This window comes from Cricetulus griseus, assembly GCF_003668045.3.
Source record: "Cricetulus griseus strain 17A/GY chromosome 1 unlocalized genomic scaffold, alternate assembly CriGri-PICRH-1.0 chr1_1, whole genome shotgun sequence".
Lineage (NCBI taxonomy): Eukaryota > Metazoa > Chordata > Mammalia > Rodentia > Cricetidae > Cricetulus > Cricetulus griseus.
The window spans coordinates 44,824,689-44,844,722 of record NW_023276807.1 but is presented as its reverse complement, the minus strand read 5'-3'; the positions used below and the strand labels follow the sequence as shown (position 1 = coordinate 44,844,722).

General features: G+C 43.5%; 2 protein-coding genes across 6 annotated transcripts in view; one reads left to right on the top strand and one right to left on the bottom strand.

The window, feature by feature from the left end:
- Positions 1 to 14,601, top strand: part of Pdgfrl (platelet derived growth factor receptor like) — a 35,638-nt gene extending 21,037 nt beyond the window's left edge. The window contains exons 3-6 of the mRNA XM_035453003.1: positions 4,339 to 4,490; positions 11,737 to 12,030; positions 12,961 to 13,100; positions 14,331 to 14,601. Of these exons, the coding sequence (XP_035308894.1) occupies positions 4,339 to 4,490; positions 11,737 to 12,030; positions 12,961 to 13,100; positions 14,331 to 14,519 (775 nt within the window). The 3' untranslated portion in view covers positions 14,520 to 14,601. The remainder of the gene's footprint in view (positions 1 to 4,338; positions 4,491 to 11,736; positions 12,031 to 12,960; positions 13,101 to 14,330) is intronic.
- A 259-nt stretch (positions 14,602 to 14,860) lies between these two features.
- Positions 14,861 to 20,034, bottom strand: part of Mtus1 (microtubule associated scaffold protein 1) — a 143,254-nt gene continuing 138,080 nt past the window's right edge. For 4 of the 5 annotated variants that reach the window (XM_035452665.1, XM_027391196.2, XM_027391195.2 and 1 more), the window contains 2 exons: positions 17,614 to 17,711; positions 16,858 to 17,071 (listed from right to left, as the gene is read on the bottom strand). In XM_035452665.1, the coding sequence (XP_035308556.1) occupies positions 16,858 to 17,071; positions 17,614 to 17,711 (312 nt within the window). Of the gene's footprint in view, positions 17,072 to 17,613; positions 17,712 to 20,034 lie in introns of all 5 variants that reach the window. The other variant, XM_027391193.2, reaches the window with a different exon arrangement.

The window sequence follows — 20,034 nt, the reverse complement described above, 5'->3', positions numbered from 1 at the left end:
AAGAGGAACAGAATCTCTCTCTCTCTCTCTCTCTCTCTCTCTCTCTTTCTCTCTCTCTCTCTCTGAATGAAAGTTTTAAATGTTGAACTAGTGCTCCTTGAAGCCTGGCCTTTTCCATGCTCTTTAGATCAGAAGGTTGGAAGTGTCAGTTTGGAAGAAAAGGACCTGAAATACGCTGATGTGTTAGGATGCTCAGAGCTGTTCCAGGCGACTTCATTGGGATGCTCTTGTTCCAGCATTTGATGGTACCTTTGTTGTGACAATTGTTTTTAACTCCCACCTCCCACCCATCACTTCTTCCCACTCCACTGCAGTTGTTGAATGGTTACAAGAGAGAAGGAAGGGCCTTTGGCTGAAGCATCTCCACTCGGTGTTCTACAGGGCTCAGTTGTGCTTTTCCTCATCTCATGACACATGCTCAGTAGCCAGCAGATTTGGCTGTACCCTAGCTCTCTGGGCAGCCTGATGCTTGGACTGTGTAAGACACCTAGTAGAAATGGACATTTTAGATCCAGGGATTTGAACTGTAATCCTTTGAAATAATTTGTTTCCTGTTTTATGAGGTTTGCATAGAAGAGGGGGTGGAAATATGCAGAAATGTTTCCCGGGGCATTTCCTTCCTTCCACCCCCAGTCTGCTAAAGATACAGCACACCGATCACGGTGGCAGCCGGGTTACCTTCCAGTGTTAGGTTTTTGTGCCTGCTTAGCTCCCTTTCTGCCACTACCTTGCAAACAGGCTGGGCCCAAAGAACATGATTGGCATTTTAACTGGTTCTGAGCTCTGCAAAGCTCACATATCCAAATGTCTCCTGTCCTGGGTCTCCTGAGGAGACTTGGGTTTATTTTCTCTTTGCCATTTTTTTTATCCTCTGAAATTAATCCTTGTTTTGTTTGTTTCATGTGTACAAGTGCTTTGCCTGTGTGTGTGTGTGTGTGTGTGTGTGTGTGTGTGTGTGTGTGCTCGTGCACGCGCCTAGGTGGTATGTGTGTGGAAGGCCAGAGATAACCACAAGGTATCTTTCTAATGATTTCAATCACAAATTCAAATTTTCAGTCCTCTCTAACAGAGATTCCAGGTTGTGAGGCCATTCCCGATGCATCTCATTCTGCCAGTCTTGCTCTTCTCCAGTCAGTTGCAAATCCCCGCCCCTCTCCCAGATCTCCATATCCTGCCATGCCCATGCCTAGACACTTCTTCATTGTAGTAAGAGCTGAAATGTTTTAGATGCTCACTTTTCCTTCTACTCTTCCCACTCCCGGTCCTGTCTGCTCCTGCCCTAACGATGGTGGTTCCATCACTTTCCCTTCCCCAGAGATTGCTTTCCACTGGTTTAGTAACTGACCACGTACTACGTTACAGCTCTCAACCATGCGTCTGTGACTCCCCACTCCCCGCTTCTGTCTCACTCTGCAAACCATGGATGAAACCTCCAAGAAACTGTTGCATTCTCTCCACCCACTGCACATGAGGGTCACGGCTGTGAATGTGGCAGAGTAAGTCCCCAGCAATCCTGGTGAGGCTTGCTGTTCCCCGAGCAAGCACCTTTTGCCTGCTGTCCCTCAGGCCCCTACTACCCCTCCTTCTGCACCTATACCAGCCCAGCTTGTCTTACCCCCTCTTCAAAGCTGCCTTCCACCTCTTCAACCCAACCTCTGAGATTCTCATTTTTATTGTAAGAACCTGGCTAGTCATTCCTGAGTCTTTTCATGGTTGTTAGTCCTAATTCTTGAATTGCAATGCAACCTCCTAAAGCCCACTGGTTTTTATTTGCTGTGCTAACACTATCCAGTGCTGGGTGTGTATTGTTCGTTGTTGCTGTAGCAGTATTCACAATAGCTAGTCTGAACCTACAATTATGTGTAATTAGAAATAATTGGAATGATACACTGAGCAGGGTGCATTTTGTGAAATGCTTTATTCAAAGTTTATTATCTAATTACTACATGCTAAGTACACAAGTAACTTATGGTGACTTGTTTAGCTGATCCCCAGCTGTGTGTCTTGGGGATGTCATTTTTCTGAGTCTCTGTGTTCTAACCTGCTATTGTTCGTTACTGTGACAATACTAAAAAGCAAGGATGATGATTTTGGCTCCCTTTTTTTTAACTTTGAGCTCATTGACTGTTTGGTCCCATCACTTTGGCCTCACGGTGGCACATCACAGCACACATAGCGATGCATCATGGTGGCAGTACACAATGGGGCAAAGCCATTTTCCCCATGTCTAGGAAGCCATAAGAATGACAGAAGAAAGGGGCAAAAGTCTCACCTCTCCTCGGGCACCACCAGTGACCCAAAAGGAAAGCTCCATTAGACCTTGATGATTAGGGGTTCCGTCATTCCCTATAAATCTCATGAGCTGGGGGCTAAACCTATAATACATGGGACTCTGTGGCCATTCCACATCTAAACTCTCTGCAAAATAGGGAGCCAGATGCTTATTTCAGCTCTTTCTATTGCAATGTTGTATGTCACTTCAGTTTCAATTGTGTTTCGGGAATCCACACTGTGTACTGTGCACAGATTTGTTTTCTCTCTCTTAGAGAATATGAAACAAATATGGCACTGTCCCTTTCCTTGTCACCATCCAGTATAATAACAGGAAGCCAGGGGTATCAGAGGGACAGGAAAACAAGGGGGGCAACCACTTCATTAGGAGAAAGTGGGGGAGATTCCTGAGAGTCTGTTGTAATTAGAAGCTTCCTGAGGGAGGAGAGATTTCCGTCCAGTTTAAAGGAGAGAGGCGATGGAGTGGGAGGAGTGCACCCCCTCTGGCCAGGCCTGGTGGGGACAATAAGCCATCCAGAAGGGAGCTAGAGCAGGGCTGTGTTCAGGACCCAACACCCAGACTTCTTGTATGTGCTAAATTTAAAGTTGTGCTCCTGCTGATATTGTGGCGAGATAAAACAGGAGGCTCTCCACTCCATCCGAAAGCTATGTGGATCCCAGAGGAGTGAAGCATTTGGATATCTGAGATGAGTGCTTGGATTAAAACCATTTATTTTGGCATCACAGGCTGAGACTCTTAAGCCACAGGGGAACATCCGTTATAAAGACCGATGCTTCTAGAATTGTGTCACAATATAGTTATCAGGAAAATTGGCTGATGTCACTTTTTTAGATATAATTAATAATATATCTATTTCAGGAAGAAATCAGGGATTTTCAGAACTTCTGAATACCAGTCATGTAGATAACAGCACAAGAGAAAAATAAAAATTGAAATAGTAGGGTAAGGCCAGAGTAAAAGCCAGAAAGCCCAAGGACCCTGAGCAATTCTTCAGAGGTGTGTTCCTCACCTGGAGCTCACATCATAGCACAGAAAACAGGGTTTACTTTTCATACAATTGTACAATATACTTAAGATTCTACACTTATACTTGGAACTTATTGTTAGAAGAGATTTAGGGTTAATATTAGCTAATGCTATGTGCTCTCATCGACGTTTTATTTTCAGCCCATTTCTTATTAAAAGCAAGCACCAGTCCCAGGCTTTTTTGGATGAATTGCTAAGCCCTCCCCCACAATGATCTTATTTCTGGAAACCCCAGCTCTGAGGCCAAAGAGAATTTCCTCTGATGAAAAAATCATTCCTAAGTTTGAAAAATCATAATTATCATTTGTAGTTGTCCCAACCCGCAGGACAGCAACCTAGAGCAAGAAGTCCAGGGAGGTGAATGGAGATGAGAGACGCAAGAGAATGACCACAAGACAGGATTCTGATCAAGTGGCAAATTTTATTTTTTCCAGGCTAGCTTATATATAGTCAGTAGTATGGGGTAAAGGGGAGGGGGAGAAGAAGCCAACAGCCAGGTGTTAGTTCAAGCAGGATGTTAGAAAACTATAGGAGGAGGATGTTGGCAGGGTAAAAAGTTCATGGGTGGTGGGGAGAGGGGGGTTACAGAGGTAAAGTGGTGGGACTCAGGAGGGTTGCTTAGGTAAGTGGTCCTGTGGTCGGAAGAAAGGATTGACGTCTGGGTCATGTTCCTTCTGGGTGCTCAGGCTTCTAGAAGCCATTTAAAAATCAAAAGACAGTTCTATAACCATGTGGCTTGCCAAGTTTGGCCTAAAGGTTCATGCCAAGCTGTATGGCTTCCAACAAGCGTTTATTATTTTCTTTTAGGATAAAGCTTTTCTTTTTGCCCCCCCATACACACACACACACTCTATTCCCTCCACCCACCAGACACATTCTGATTATTTTTGCCATCTGAAAGGCCACATCAGGTTACTGGGGTATTTACATCTGGAAGCAACAAAGCAGAAACCCATGTCTGGAAGGCCCCAGGCTGGGCTCTGACCTGTCCTGACGCCCTACCTCTCTTGAAATTACAGTGTGAAGCAGAACGAACGCTACGGGCAACTGACGCTAGTCAACTCCTCCTCAGCCGACACGGGTGAATTCAGCTGCTGGGGGCAACTGTGCAATGGCTACATCTGTAGACGAGACGAGTCCAGAACGGGCTCCACCTACATCTTCTTCACAGGTACAAGTGTGGTACATGACAGGGCTTCTTGAGCTGCTGATGTTGCCTCCAAACTTCATTATTCAGGCACAGGGCGAAGAGCATATATCATGACAGTCTTTGAGGGCAAATACATATATCATTTCCAGAGAAATGGGGATTAGAGAGATGAAGAAAATTCTTAAAGTCCCATAACGGGTAGGTGGCACAAGGAGTTGAACACAAAAGAACTGTCTGATTCAGGGTCTATGCCTCCACTGCTCAGAAGGGCAGTCACTTAATACATGCAGCAACTTAAATGTCACCTCATATTAAAATGAAATACAATTGAAAACTCATTTGTTTGGTCACACTTGCCTCAGTTGGAGTGCTCAGTTGTGACATGTGTAATTGAAATGTTCTTATAGGGGGCTGCAAAGGATGCTTACACAGTCACAGAGTCCCATTGCATGGTGCCACTGTTTGGCTGCTCATCATTGTACTGAGACCTGTGATCAGCTCCATCTGGAATCTCTATAGCAACAAGGTGAGGTTGCTAAAGACCTCCTCATATTTATTCTTAGGAGTTCCAGGAGCTGAGACTTCAGAGCAGGATTCCTGTAGTTTCTGTCTCATCTGAGACTAAGAGGGGAACCAGGACACCTGTGGGTCACATTGGAGAGCCCTTCCTCCCATGAGGTGCCAGGAATACACTGTCAAGACAAACCCTGTGACTTTGTTGCATACTGGCTCCCAGCCTCCTCCTATCTACGACCTCAGGGAGCTCCATCATTGGGGGATGAGGTTCTTCAGCAAGATTTTAAATGTCAGGGACAACTTTTAGAAAACTTCAAACTCTCTTTACTGGTGCTATTATTGTACAATGTGTCTCGGGAGAGACAGCCCTTTGTAAGTATCTGGGTAGGAGGCTCTCATGAGATTTCTCTAAGTCCCAAGTCAATCTGCCTTGCAGGTCTGTACTGAAATATGGCTATAAGCCAGTGATCTTATATCCTGGCCATTAATCAATTCATTAGCAACTGCTCATGTATTTTACCCGAGGAAAGGAATTGAAGCTATTTTATTATGTTTGTTTTAAAAACAATATGAGAGCCGGGAGTTGGTGGCACACGCCTTTAGTCCCAGCACTTGGGAAGTAGAGGCAGGTAGATCTCTGTGAGTTCGAGACCAGCCTGGTCTACAAGAGCTAGTTCCAGGACAGCCTCTAAAAGCCAGAGAAACCCTGTCTCAAAAAAACAAACAAACAAAAAAAAAACAAAAAGAAACAATATGGATGCCAAGATTTAAAAGGGCAAGATGACCCTTCCAGTGTTCAGGGACTTGTGGTAGCATATTAAGTTGTCAAACTTATTTTTCTGACCCACAATCCACTGTTATCATGCCTTGAGCCCTTTCTAGGACAAAATAGTAGCTTGATTGATAGTGACACTAGCTAGCAGTGTTAAGACTGTCTGAGAATTTCCAATGGGTGTTCATGTTCTGTAAACTTTTCATATCTGTGTGGTCTTTGTGTTATGCCATGTGGCAAAGTGTGAAAGGGTAAACAATTAAGATGGATATGAGCTTGTTATTCTATGTAAGGATGGATTTCTTATTGAAAATGCAGATGAACATTCTTTGCCAAGAGTAGCACTACCATGTCTTCCCACAATACCAGGTGCTGAAGACTTCACTGGAGCTGTTCTGGGTTGATAGGGCTTACACGTGCTCTTTTGAGCTTTGTAGGTAGATCCTCTTTAGTTCCTAAAGTTCTCTTGTGAACCAAAAGAAAGCAAAGACATATCATCTTCAACTTTGGGCAAACTTAAGTCAGGACTGGGGGATATAGCTCAGTGGATTGAGTGTTTGCCTAGCATACCTGGAGGCCTGGAGTCTAGCCCAGCATAATATATAACTTTGTATGGTGGTGCATGCCTTTTATCCCAACCCTCAGGAGGATAATGTGGGAGGATCAGAAGTTCAGCATCATCTTTAGCTACTTAGTTCAAGGACCAGTCTGGGCTTACAGAGGAACCTGTCAAAAATTGTAGGGGAGTTGGGGAGAGGGAAAAGAAAAGGAAGGATGGATGAGGAGGAGGGAGATGGTAACATTTTGTTGCGGTTTTTTTTTTTTTTTTTTTTTTTTTTTTTTTTTTTTTTTTTTTTTACCCACCCAAACTCCAGATAGATTTTCAGTACAGAGTTTGGCATTTTGTCTTTTGAAGTGTGGGTGGCTTTGGAAAACCAAGAAAGGCTGCCACAGAAGCTAAGGTTCCTATTGCTGGCACAGGGTTCCATAGGAACATATGCTTCTCAGCTACCCACATGGAGAAGCATCTGCCATTCGTTATGTTTGTGTGTTTCCTAGAGTTTGATGGCAAACACTGTGAAATTTCTTTTGGGGCACTGCCTGTTGTTAATCTGTGTAAAGTTTGAGTAACTGCCACATTTATTCTCTCTTATCCAGGAGGCAGGTTCGTGTTCTCTCTCTCTCCACTCTTAACACTGAAGTATAACATACATAATGAAAAGATGTCAGAACCTAAGTAGACAATGCAATAAACTGTCCTCAAAGGAGCAGACATGTGTAACCGCCACCCAGACAGATCAAGGGGAACGCTCTACCAGTGGCGGGGGGGGGGGGGGAGGGCTTTCTCAATAGGAAATACTCGGGCAATGATTTTCATATGTAGGGAAACCACATTAATAAGTACTTTACTAGATATTGAGTGTGCCATAATTTGTATTTTAGTTTACAGGCTATTAGCTTTGACTTTTAAAAATATAAAACCCCATGTGTTCCATTTTAAAAGCAATATGGTACATGGGTAGATACAAGCATATTTGTAGGGGAATGTAACCTATAATTTTTTAAAGGAACCTTAACACATTGCTTCTTACAGATGGAAGCTACTGCTGTGTGTGTGTGTTTACATATAATATTGTGTATTGAAGCTAGGGCTTTTCACATGTTAGGCAAGTTCTTTACCATTGAGCCATGTCCTACTCTGCAAATATTTTTAAAGCAACTGATAGATTCATTTATTCCAAAGTGCATACTTCACAACAAGAAATAAGACTATTTTTGCATTCTGAAATTCCAGCTCTTCACTGATTCTACTGGCTTTGCTAAGTGGGGCAGATCACTCACTCAGCAAAATCTTACACATTGCCTCCACCATCTTACAATTATAAAATTCTAACTGTTTAAGAAAATCTTTATTTTCTCATAGTATTAGGGACTGAATGTTGGCCTTCTAAGATCCCAGGCATATGCCCTATCACTGAGGCACTCCCTCAGCTGCTCAAAAGATGCCTTTAATGTTACCTACTCTTTACAAATGGGGTTTTAAAGCACAACTGAATTAACACACTCAAGGCTATGTAGATTTTCCTGTGTCTAAACAGGGGTTAATTTACAAAGCAACAAAATCACCCAGTCTGGTTAGTATAGAGCCTAGCAATGACAGTCTTTCCTATAATGACAGTCTTTCCTATAGAAACACGTCCATGTTCCTAAACTTGGTCCTTGTAACCAAAGAGATCCTCCCCCGCAAGACTCTAGACGTTGGCAGGAATCCTACACCCAACCTAAATTATCATACAATGGTAACACAGAAGGCTGGGGAAAGAGAAAGCCAAGAATTGCTTGCTCCCGAACCTTGCAAGGGAAACACGGGGAAACAATTTAAAAAGTGTAATGTGATTACCCAGAGAGTTCTCTCAGTAATTACTATAATATCCCTTTGCAGAACAATCCAGAAAACAAAGGATTTAATGTGTCAAGCCAAATCAAACAAATAATATACATGTGTGCCCAAGAAGCCCCACCCCAAATCCTTTAGCTGTCCTAGGGACATTGTGAGTAAGCCGGTTAATTCTCACCTGGTTGCTTCCTGTGAGATGGAAAGTCACCTAGGGTTTAAAGAATCTGACAGGGTGCATTGCAGGGGAGGGGGGAAAAAGAGAAATACGGGTGAAAGTCCCCAGCTACATGGTAGTCAAGTAGGGGCCATCTCTGAGACCAGCAGGTTTCCCTCTGCTCCTATCCCAGACCCCTCCCTTAGCCTTGGCATACAATCTGTCTTCTATATTTTGTGTGAGGACCCTGGGGACACAGTAACATGGTTATTTGTGCCTTTCCGAGGACCTCCACTGTAGAAGAATGCCCCTCAACAGAAATCCTTGGCTATGAGGCTCGTTTTCCACACAGAAGCAGAGTGTTTCAAGGTCTTAGTAATGTTTCTCACAGGGCTGGAAAGATGGCTCAGTCCTGAAGAGCACTGGGTGTCCAGCCAAGCACCGACACGAGGGGGCTCATAACTGCTACTAACATTCTCTTCTGGCCTCTACAAGCATACACACACAACTACAGGAATGATAGAAGTAAAAATATTCTTACAATTTTCTATTTTTAATTTAATGAAATCAAACTCCTTCCTTGCTTCATCAGTGTGAGCCATGATTTTGATTTGAGCTGGAAAAAAAAAAAAATCTTGTTTCCTTTGAGGATATAGGGAAAGTTGATAGTTGCCCTTCTAAAATACCAAAGACAATTTATTTAACATTTTTTTCATTCATTTTACCAACCACATTTTCCTTTGTTCCCTCCCACCACCTCCATTCAAGGGGCTTGAAAAAAGCTTGGCACACTAAGTTGAGGCAGGACGGTGCTCCACCCCCTGTATCAAGCCTGGGGCAAGGTAATCCAGCATGGGGAACAGGTACCCAAAAGTCAGCTAAACTCCAGTGAAAGGTCCCAATCTCACTGACAGGGGCCCTAACAAATGGACCAAGCAAGGTCTAGGTTGGTCCAGAGTCCATGAGCTAAGGTCAGCTGTCTCTGTGGGTTCTCCATCATGACCTTGACCCTCCTTGCTCATACAACTCCTCTTCCCTCTTTGACTGGACTCCAGGAGCTTGGCTGTGGATCTCTACATCTGCTTCCATCACTTACTAGATAAAGGCTTTCTGGTGACAATTAGGATAATCACGAATCTTATTATACTAGATGGCCAGTTCAGGCACCTCTCTACTATTGCTAGGAGTCTTATCTGGGGTCATCCTTGTGGTTTCCTGGGGGTTCCCTGGCACCAGGTTTCTCCCTAACCCTGAAAAGGCGCCCCCCTATCAAGATGTCCCTTTCTTTACTCTCCACCTCCATTCTGTCCCCAACCCTCCTCCCACACCTAGCCCACCCAAGTTCCCATCTTCCCGACCCTCCGTTTACCAAGGATCTCTCTTCTATTTCCCTCTTCCCAAGGAAATCCATGAATTCTTCTTTGAGTCCTTGTTATCTAGCCTCTTTGGGGATGTGAATTGTAGGTTGGTTATCCTATTCTTTACTCCTAATATTCACTTATGAGTGAATACATACCATGATTATCTTTCTGGGTTACCTCACTCAGAATGCTTTTTCTAGTTCCAAAAATTTGTCTGCAAATTTCATGAGGTCATTGTTTTTTACTGCTGAGTACTCCATTGTGTAAATGTACCACATTTTCCTTATCTATTTTCAGTTGAGGGGCATCTCGGCTGTTCCCAGGTTCTGGCTATTACAAACAATGCTGCTATGAACATAGTTGAGCAAGTGTCCTTGTGGTGTGATTAAATATCCATTGGGTATATGCCCAAGACTGAGGTAGATTGATTTCTCAATTTTTCTTAGAAACCTCCATACTGATTTCCAAAATGTCAGTACAAGTTTGCACTCCCACCAGCTGTGGAGGAGTGTTCTCCTTTCTCCACATCCTCTTCAACACATGTCCCAATCTTCCCCAACTTCTTCTGATCAAGTCAGTTACCCCAATCAATAAGGGGAGCTCCTTACCAGATTACTGGCAGGAAGCACCTATGTAAGCAGTCATCCTTCTTAGCTTCCAATTCAATGAAATTTTCTGTTGATGCGTAGGTATGTGCCCCTTCAAACAGAACTCCTTAACAAGGCTTCTAAACTACCAGAGTCCAAATGATTCCTACAGATTGTAAGGGCATTAACTCACAGCATCGGAAATACTTCACCCTGTTTTTTTAAATTGATTATTTGGCTTGCTGATATCTAGTTTCTTGAGTTCTTTATACAGTTTGGAGATCAGCCCTCTGTCAGATGAGAGGTTGGTGATCTTTTCTCAGTCTGTAGGCTGCCATTTTGTCTTATTGAGAGTGCCCTTTGCCTTACAGAAGCTTTCCAGTTTCAGGAGGTCCCATTTATTGTCGATCCCAGGGGCTATGCTATTGGTATAATATTCAGGAAGTAGTCTCCTGTGTCAAGGCATTCAAGGCTACTTCCTATGTTCACTATTACAGTTTCATTGTAACTAGATTTATGTTGAGGTCTTTGATTCGCTTGGACTTTTGTACATGGGATAGGTATGGCATTCTTCTACATGCCAACATTCTGTTAACCATTTGTTAAAGGTACTTTTTTTACCCCATTGGATTTATGTCAGGGTCTTCGATTGAATTCCACTGATTCACTTGTCTTTTTTATGCCAACACCAAGCTGTTTTTGTTACTATAACTCTATAGTACAGCTTGAAGTCAGAGCTTACTTATTGTACAGGATTGGTTTAGCTATCCCGGGTCTTTTGTTTTTCCTTATGAAGTTGAGTATTTTTCTTTCGAGGTCCTCAAAGAATTGTGTTCAGATTTTGATGCATTGAATCTGTAGATTGCCTTTGTAAGATTACCATTTTTACTATGTTGTTAATCCTACAGATCCATGAGCATGGGAGATTTCTCCAAAGTCTTAAAGTTCTTGTCATCAGGTCTTTCACTTGTTTGGTTAGTGTTACCCCAAGATTTTTGTTTGTGGCTATTGTGAAGGGTGATGTTTCTCTGATTTCTTTCTCAGCCCGTTTATCATTAAGTCAATTTATTATAAGAACATTTTGGAACATTCCATGTCCATAATCAATTGACCTCATGCCTTCCATTCTATGTTGAGACAGGTGACATCATCAGGCATCAGGCAGAGAGAAAAGGCTGATGCCTTATAAGTACTTTCAAGAGTACATCCCTACTGACCTAAAGCCCTTTTACCAAGTCCCTCTGCCCCCGGAACTTCCAATAGTCAAGTCTTTAACTCAAGGACCTCTAGGGGACAGTCGACATCTAAATTATAGCAGGATGCAAAGCAATTCCCTACCCATTTTTCAACCCAGTTTCTCTTAGAGACCCAGTGTGTGGTGTGCAGTGTTAGAATCATCTCATCTGTGTGTGTGTTAAGAATCTTTGAGGCAACATCACTGTGTTTCTTTTGAGTCATTAAGCCTGTGTGTCTCTGCAGAGAAAGGAGAGCTGTTTGTACCTTCTCCCAGTTACTTTGATGTTGTCTACCTGAACCCGGACAGACAGGCTGTGGTCCCTTGTCGAGTAACAGTGCTATCAGCCAAAGTCACGCTCCACAGAGAGTTTCCTGCCAAAGAAATCCCTGTCAATGGAACAGATATAATTTATGACATGAAGAGAGGCTTTGTATACCTTCAGCCTCATTCTGATCACCAGGGTGTGGTCTACTGCAAAGCAGAAGCTGGGGGCAAGTCACAGATCTCCGTCAAGTATCAGCTGCTCTATGTAGAAGGTAAGTCTGCCTGCTGGGTGGGAGAGAAATACAAAGTCCAGGATGTTATTCTACAGGCTTCTCTATGGTATTTCTAGAGGGTTCTGCTCCTTTGATCCATCCCCTCTATTCCCCACTCCAAATCCTTCCCTCATTCTACCTCTGTGTTTGATCAGCAAGTCCCTTGTATCCCCAGTCTCCCTTAGTACTTATCAGACCTTTGCTTTAGCCAAATATCTATCATCCACGCCCCACCTTGAGGACGGCACCATGGTGGTGCACATCTCTTTGCTCAAGGTTGCTATCAGAATTACCCATTGAGTGGCTGGACCATAAAGAAAAGTTTCTAATATGTGATGTAAGGGTACTGCAAACATTTTTCCTCATTGGGATATTTGGACCTCTTCTGAGGATGGGCATCACATATCTGCCCATCTTTACCCAGCCAGGCTGCCTTCACTTACTCTTTCCCCAAATTGTTTCCCTTTTACACCTTGTAAAAGAATGTATTCTGTATACAGTGTTCTGCCTTCATGCCAGAAGAGGGAACTGGTTCTCGTTTATAGATGGTTGTGAGTCACCATGTTGTTAAGAATTGAACTCAGGACATTTGGAGGTGCAGCCAGTGATCTTAACCTCTGAGCCATCTCTCCACCCCTTACCCCCACCTACCCACAAACTTTTCATATCTTTCATGTGATCCTGGTCAATTTGTTAGCTCCTTCTCTGTTCACAAATATGGAGGGTAGAGAGTTTGGATTCAGGATGACTATCCCCTTCTGGACTACCAACATAGAGAGGCCTAGAGGCAGCTTCTAGAGCAATCTAAGGGGCATGTGTGTTAACCTCATGAAGCTCTAGAATAGACTGGTTTTCTCTCTCCATAAAGACAAAGAATGTATGTCTTTACCAAGAGTTATGGATCTTATCATTCTTCACACTTGCCCCCAGTTCCCAGTGGCCCTCCGTCAACCACCATCTTGGCCTCCTCCAACAAAGTGAATGGCGGTGATGACATCAGTGTGCTCTGTACTGTCCTAGGGGAGCCTGACGTTGAGGTAGAATTCAGGTGGATCTTTCCTGGGCAGAAGGTGAGTGCCACACTCTAGCCTCCGCCAGCACCTTTAGTTTTAAGTTCAAGGGTTATGACCATGTGGGAGCCAGCGAATGCTTGTCTAAGATGTTTCAGTCTACTTCAAAATACACTGTTTTCCAGAAAAGTGGGGGGGGGGCAGTAGATGGCTCTATGATGTAATTTACTCAAGATGCCTTTATATCTGATTTTGGCATGAAAGAGACAGACTACTTCTGAACTTCAGTCTTCACTCTCGTCTTCTAGGTTCATAATGTACAATGCTTCCAAGTCGTGGGTGGGAGAAAGGGAGGCGAAAGAAGGCTGTGTCCTCACACAAGGCCTGGAAAAAGCTTTGAGTAGACATTCTCCAAGTGGGCATATAAGCTCAGACCCTGTCCGCAAGGTGTGGTGAGGCCACCATCATTTAGAAATAGACTTCTATAAAAGAAAGTACAGTGTCCTTAGCCTCTGCCAGCTTTGTTGCCAGAGATGGCATTTCCCAAGCTACACTAGGCAGCCAGTGCTCAGTGAAAAATGATCCCCAGAGAGCATTACTTCCCAGCATCCTGATGCTAGGTTTGTTGTTGTTTTAATTACATTATTACACATAGCATTCTTGCTTTTCAATAGAATGACCTTTTATGCTGCTGCTATTTTCTTAAGAGAAGAAAGTATTAATATTATAATTACCTACTGAGTGAATTTAGAAAACACTGTTCTCACTGTAACTGCCTGAAACTGACCTTAAAGGTGATGCTCCTCTAGACTAAGCACTCACACTGTCTCGGGCATTATCTTACCCTTCCTTGGTACAGTTTGCCTCCCTCTGTAGTCTCAAGGAACATTAGCCTAGTTACATTCCTGCCTCTCCCAAATCAGAGCCACAGGGAGCTTAAATTCCACGAATAAGAACCACTTGACAGTGAAAGTTGGCATCATGAGGATGGTACAATGGAAAAAATTCTGCTTAAGACTAGTTCCCCTTAGAGGTCCAAGATAATCCATTTCACTTGTATAAAGAGTAGAACAAATCATAAAACAGCATCCTGAAGTTCAAGTCTCCCACTTGGAAAAAAAAATGCAGCCTTTGAAAGATTATAGAGAGGGAAAAAAGAGCCTTTAAGCTCAGCATGCAAACTAGTCTTCAGTGAGCATGCACTTTGTATCCAAGAACGGGCCGGATGGATGGGAGCTGAGAGAAGCAGCTTGTCCCTCTGGCTTTAGTCTGTGTGCCATCTTTAAACAGGACGAAAGGCCCGTGGCCATTCAAGACACCTGGAGACTGATCAACAGAGGACTGGGGCACACCACAAGAATCTCCCAGAGTGTCATTACCATTGAAGACTTTGAGACCATTGATGCAGGATATTATATATGCACGGCTCAGAATCTCCGAGGACAGACTACAGTGGCTACCACTGTTGAGTTTTCCTGACTTGCAAAATGAAGACAGTGAACTGATGGGCAGCCATCAAGGTACTTTTTTTTTTTTTTAAGTGCTTTGTGGGAAGCAGATACCAAGGACCAACCTCTGCCTGTGGGTCAAACATCCAAATCAACAGAAAGTGTATTTTGATTACTTACAGCCATGTTTCTAATTTTTATACCAAGAAAACATGTCAACTTTGTATAACCATTTCTATTAAATGAGCAAGATTTTATAAAAAGAAAAGGGGCCGTTTGTTGTTCCTTTAGTGTGTGCACCCAGAAGGACATGACAGCAATCTGTGTTACTCCCTCATGTTCAACTGCTTACTCACAAGTAACAACTCGAGATTTCAAAGGCTTAGACATGTCACTTTATCAAAGCTAATGTGCATTAATTTATAAAGGTATCAAAAATCACATTTTTACATAACATTGCCACACCGAAGGTACTAATTTTAAATTCCTTTAACATAACATAGATGAACAGGTTAAGGTTCAACTTTGGCTAGATCTGTCCTCAAATAGAACTTACAACCACAGCTGTTCCAGTTTTCTTATGCCATACAGTTGAAATTGTTTAAACTAGCCAAAATTCAGGACCTGAATTTTGAAAAGCTTAACCTTAAACTCAAGCTCTTTGAGCCAATTTAGCCCACAACGAACATGGGTGTTCCGTTGGGAATCCAGTACAATAGCGTAGGGACGAGTCTTCACTAATGAGTGTGGAGAAGGGGGTATATAACACAACCTTGGGGCTTTGAAGAGTAAAGTATGTCAGAAGCTGCCGTTCTTCTATTGAATATTTTAGCATTATTTATTTGATCAAAGTAAAATACACTTTGCATCACTATAAACTACACTTGTTCACACATCCACATTTTACGATGTGTCAACAGTTTTGTATCATACAGAGAACGTTTTTTTAAAAAAAACCTTAAAAGCTCTCCATTTTGTTTCCTATCTTCTCTCTTGTCTTTTAGCCCCTGAAGGCATTTTAATTGCTGCAAGACTGACTTCCCAGACACCGAAATGGTATGGAGGAGGGCAGGAAATCAAATGGGGGGAAGGTGGTAACTGAAATTTTGGAAAGGAATTCAAATGTGATGTGAAGGAGTTGCTTAAACTACATTTCTCACTCTTTGGCTGCCCTGTTACATTTCAATGACAGGAGGAATGCTGGCCCTAAAGTCAGCATCACTGCCCAGACTCTTGTCCTATTAAACACCAACTGTTGGCTAACAGGGTGCTGCTGGCCACTAGTACATGCTGAAGGACATCTTTCCTGACTTCCCTACGGGTTTCCAAAATTTGTTCTCCCAGATCCAGATGTTAGCTTATTGGTTCAGCACCTCTAAGACAAGCTGGCTCTGGAACAGCACTCTATGAGGAAAGAGGTAGAAGGTTTGCTGCTGTGGCTCTAGAGGGAGGGAGGAGAGGCAGATGGAGACAATGGGGAGAGAAGATGAAGGTTGACCTCTATGAAGACAGCTCAGATTCAAGGTGAAAACGAAGCAGAAACAACCCCTGGTACTACTTCCTTATTCATACAGATTTGTGTTTAGAAAAATTAGCGCACAGCCTGAGAAAATGGATCGGAGTACAACTATTAGGCTCATAAAAGTCTACAGGAAAAGAAAAAGTCAAATGTATCAACTGAGAAAACTGAACACTGAAAAGATAACAAATGTACAGAAAACAAATCAAAAGGATTCTCCTGTCACACCCTCGCCCTGCCATGTCACACAGTGCCCAGAGGAGTTGGTAATAATTCAAGCAACTATTGCTTTCTCTTCTATGGCTTTTATTGACACATGTACACTGACTATAACTTAATACAGAACCAGCTACATTCAGCTGTTGACTTAATACACAGAAGAGAGGGCACACTAGTACATGACATGACACACTAGTACACCCATTTTATTCACACACACACACCCCTGCCCATAGTGAGACTGAAATAAAAAAAAAAAAATCACAAGAAGGTGTCTCTGGTGAAGAATATTATAAAGGTTATAAATCTTTATCTTAATAGGGCCCTGAGAGTTTCCCCTTATGGTTAGGTGAAGGAAGGCAAAAGAACAAGGTTCCCTCATTCCTTAAGTGCTCTGTGCAACTATGTCCACATCAATTCCAGAATCTATTTTTTGGAGGAGGCTTCTGGACCAAGTCAAAAGCCTTCCTCCGGAACTCCTGACTCGTAAGTAGCCGATACGGTGGTGGCTGCTTTCCAGTTATCCTGTGGAAATTCCAGAAAGCTAATTCAGCTCTTGTTCCCATGAGAGGGTCAGTCCTGCAGAACCACACCTCAGTGCCTTCAGAGACTCTCCCTCGTTCCGGGAGTGTCATCTGGGTGAGATGCTGGGGCTGGAGAAAGAACCAGAATTCCTGGGGGACTGGAAAGGAATGGCCGAGGACGTGGGGGATCTTGTGAGGCTGCAGAGGTCCCCATTGTGCAGCTTCCACAGCAGCTCCTCGTTCTCCATGGATAGTCTCTTGTTGACCGTGGACTCCTTCTCCAGGGACTCCTGCAGTGCTGCCTGCTCTATGGAAAGTTGCCTTGAACAGAAAACCCAAAGACTATGTGGAATCCAACTCAAAAAAGTTACTCTTCCTGATTAAATATGAAAGTACAAGAAGTGTACTCTGGGAGAAAAAAACAGGATCTTTCCTGGGGTCATAGATTTGTAAAGCCAACAGACCCAAATACTATAGGGAGGCAAATAGCTGGGTTGTAGAGGGCCCGCCTAACATGTGTGAGGCCTTTGGCTCAGTTATCAAGCCTGACCCAAATAAATAATCCTATTAGCAATAATGGGCAGCTCTAGTTTTTGAACAATTTCCCAGAAGGCAGTGGGGCAGTTGCACAAGGCTTTGGCTCGTTTTCTGTTCACATCTGTGATCGATTCTTCTGACAGTGTCATTACAGTTAGTGAGCTCCAGGTTGGCCACTTTGGTAGAAGCATGAACTACTTTCAAAGGGACATTCGTGCCTCTGTCTGCTTTTCTCAGTGCCTGGAAGGGTAGCCAGTGGAACATATCTAGAAAGGAACAGCTAATGTTCAAGGATGAGACAGAAAAATAAACTCTGGTAGTTTTACCTTGAAATTGTCATGTGTTTGTCCATTCGAGCTTTTAATTCCTCGTTTTCCTGCTGGAATCGCTTCAGTTTGTCAACCAACGCTGTGTTCTTGTCCACCTTGGTGTAAACAAGGTTTGTAGTCATAAACAAATGAACAAATAAATTCTCTTAAGGCATACTCCTGATACAGGATATTGTCACAAGATGGAGTGAGGGGGACCGTAGTGGCAAACTGATGCAGCACATCAGGGGAAATAAGGACAGAAGACCTCCCAGCACAGGGCAAGGGGCACTTTTGTCCTGCAGGTCTCCCCAGCCTTCACTTTCACAAATCCAGTTGAGGGATTAAAGCTTAAGACCCACAAAGGCATTTAATCACTGAACAACATGGTGGTGAGCTAATTCCATCCCAACTCACTGTCCGAAGATATGGTTTATTACTTGTTTAGGGGGTGACGTCACACCTCCCACGTTAACTTGGGGCCAGAATTAACCCCAGATCCCTGCTATGGCAGCTTACGGTGGCTCAGCTGCTTGGGTTACAGTTTCTAGGTGAAGTCTTGATTTTAAGACATTCTCATGTGCAGAAAATGTTTGTGACAAGCCAGTCAGGTGAAATAACTTACTAGAAAAACATCTACAGAATAAAGGGCTGGGGGAGGCGGGAGAAACATCTTGAAATGTTTAGAATAAAGCATTCAAGATAAAACCACAAACTGGGATGACTTGGAATTAAAAACAGCGGCCACTGACTGACAATATTCTACCAATGCTTTGTTTTATATACAAGTAAAAACTTGACCTTCAATGTCACAGCTAATTACTGGCAGAGCTAGCTCTCAAAGCAAAGCTTTCTTAAGCAATGTCTATTGTCTGTCCTCATACTAAGTGTGATGGCTAGTTTGCCAACTAGAAATATCTGGGAGAAAGCCTTGATGAAGGACAGTCTAAATCAGGCTGGCCTGTGGGCATGCCTCTGGGGAATTGGCCTGATTGCCTAATGTGGGTAGCAGAAGGACATAGGAGAAGCAGTTTTGCACTTGTTTGGCCCTCATTCTCACTGGGAGTTTTATCTACCTTGCTGCTGCCATTGATTCTGTCTCTGATATTAGAGGCAGCTTCTTCAGGCTTCCACCATGGACTGATGACCCAAGGCTCTCCAGGAATCTCATCGGCCTTTGGCACCAGGTTGGAATTGCAGAGGCACCTGGCCTTGTGGGTTGAACAATTACCAGGTTCTCAGGCTCCCCAGCAGCCATTCGGGACTACTCTGAGCTCATCATGTAAGCCAATCTAGCAAATTCTCCTCTAATGTTTATCGCCTCAACTCTGTTCCTTTGGAGGGCCCTAAGATATTAAGTGTTCTAACCTCGTTAAAGGCCCGGAACTCCTACGTACATGACATGGCAGTGGCACTGAGTGTGCACATTGTCATAGCAACCTATCCTCCTGTCTAAACAACAGTGTGCCTCTGACTTCTGTTGTAATGCCTCTGGGTCAGGGCATAAAACAAATATCATGGCTCAATAGAAATTAAAATACATGTGTACTTTTATAGCAGAGACTTTTACCACCTGAGATCTGATAAGTTCAGAAGCATGAATGGAAGATGGAGCAACAACTTATTAACAGCGTCTCCTGAGTCATCACTGCCTGCCTGCTGTGCAGGTGCCACAGGATGACCTTTGCCAACATGTGATATGTGTACTGGGTTGGGCCCATCAACAACTAGGAGTTTCCTGAATTCCTTGAAAAGGAAAAAGAAAAAGCCACTTCCTGTACTTCTGGTGCCTCCAAGATGGGCAGAAGTGATAAGTCCCAGCTGTACACATCTGCTACCATTCTGACCCCTCCATGATAGATGGGCTGTATACTCACAAACTACAACTGGGCTGGACATGAAGTGTCAGTTCGGGGAACTCCTTAGTGGCTTGGGAGATGTTATGCTTTAAAGGTGGGCAAGAGAGCAATTGTGAAACATATACAATCATGAATATCAGAACTGCAGAGAGCAGTTCAGGTCCCATTCACAGGGAACAGTGGCGAAGTTGTTAAAGGCCTGATCTACACTCCAGTTGCTGTCATCAACTGAAGCAGTTGAATCATGGGGGAAGGGGGAGGGGCTTTACTGTGACTGCACTCAATCAACTATAGTGAGCTCTCACCTGCACACCTTTGTCTCAGAGCTTTGGGGTTGACAGGTCATTACCGACGGGAAGGTCGTTGACAGTACTTTAGTATCAGATTCGCTACCCATGCTGCCTCACATGCCTCCATGGGAGTGAATGCCCACAAAGAGAAAACACCTCAATCATCCCTGTGAAGACACCTAATTCCAGGGACCTCAGAACCCACTGACCTGCCAAGCATCAGCCTGGGAGTCAGCTCCTTGTGACCCTTCAGTCCCAGCTGAGCCACAAGCTGACCACAGTAATGGGCC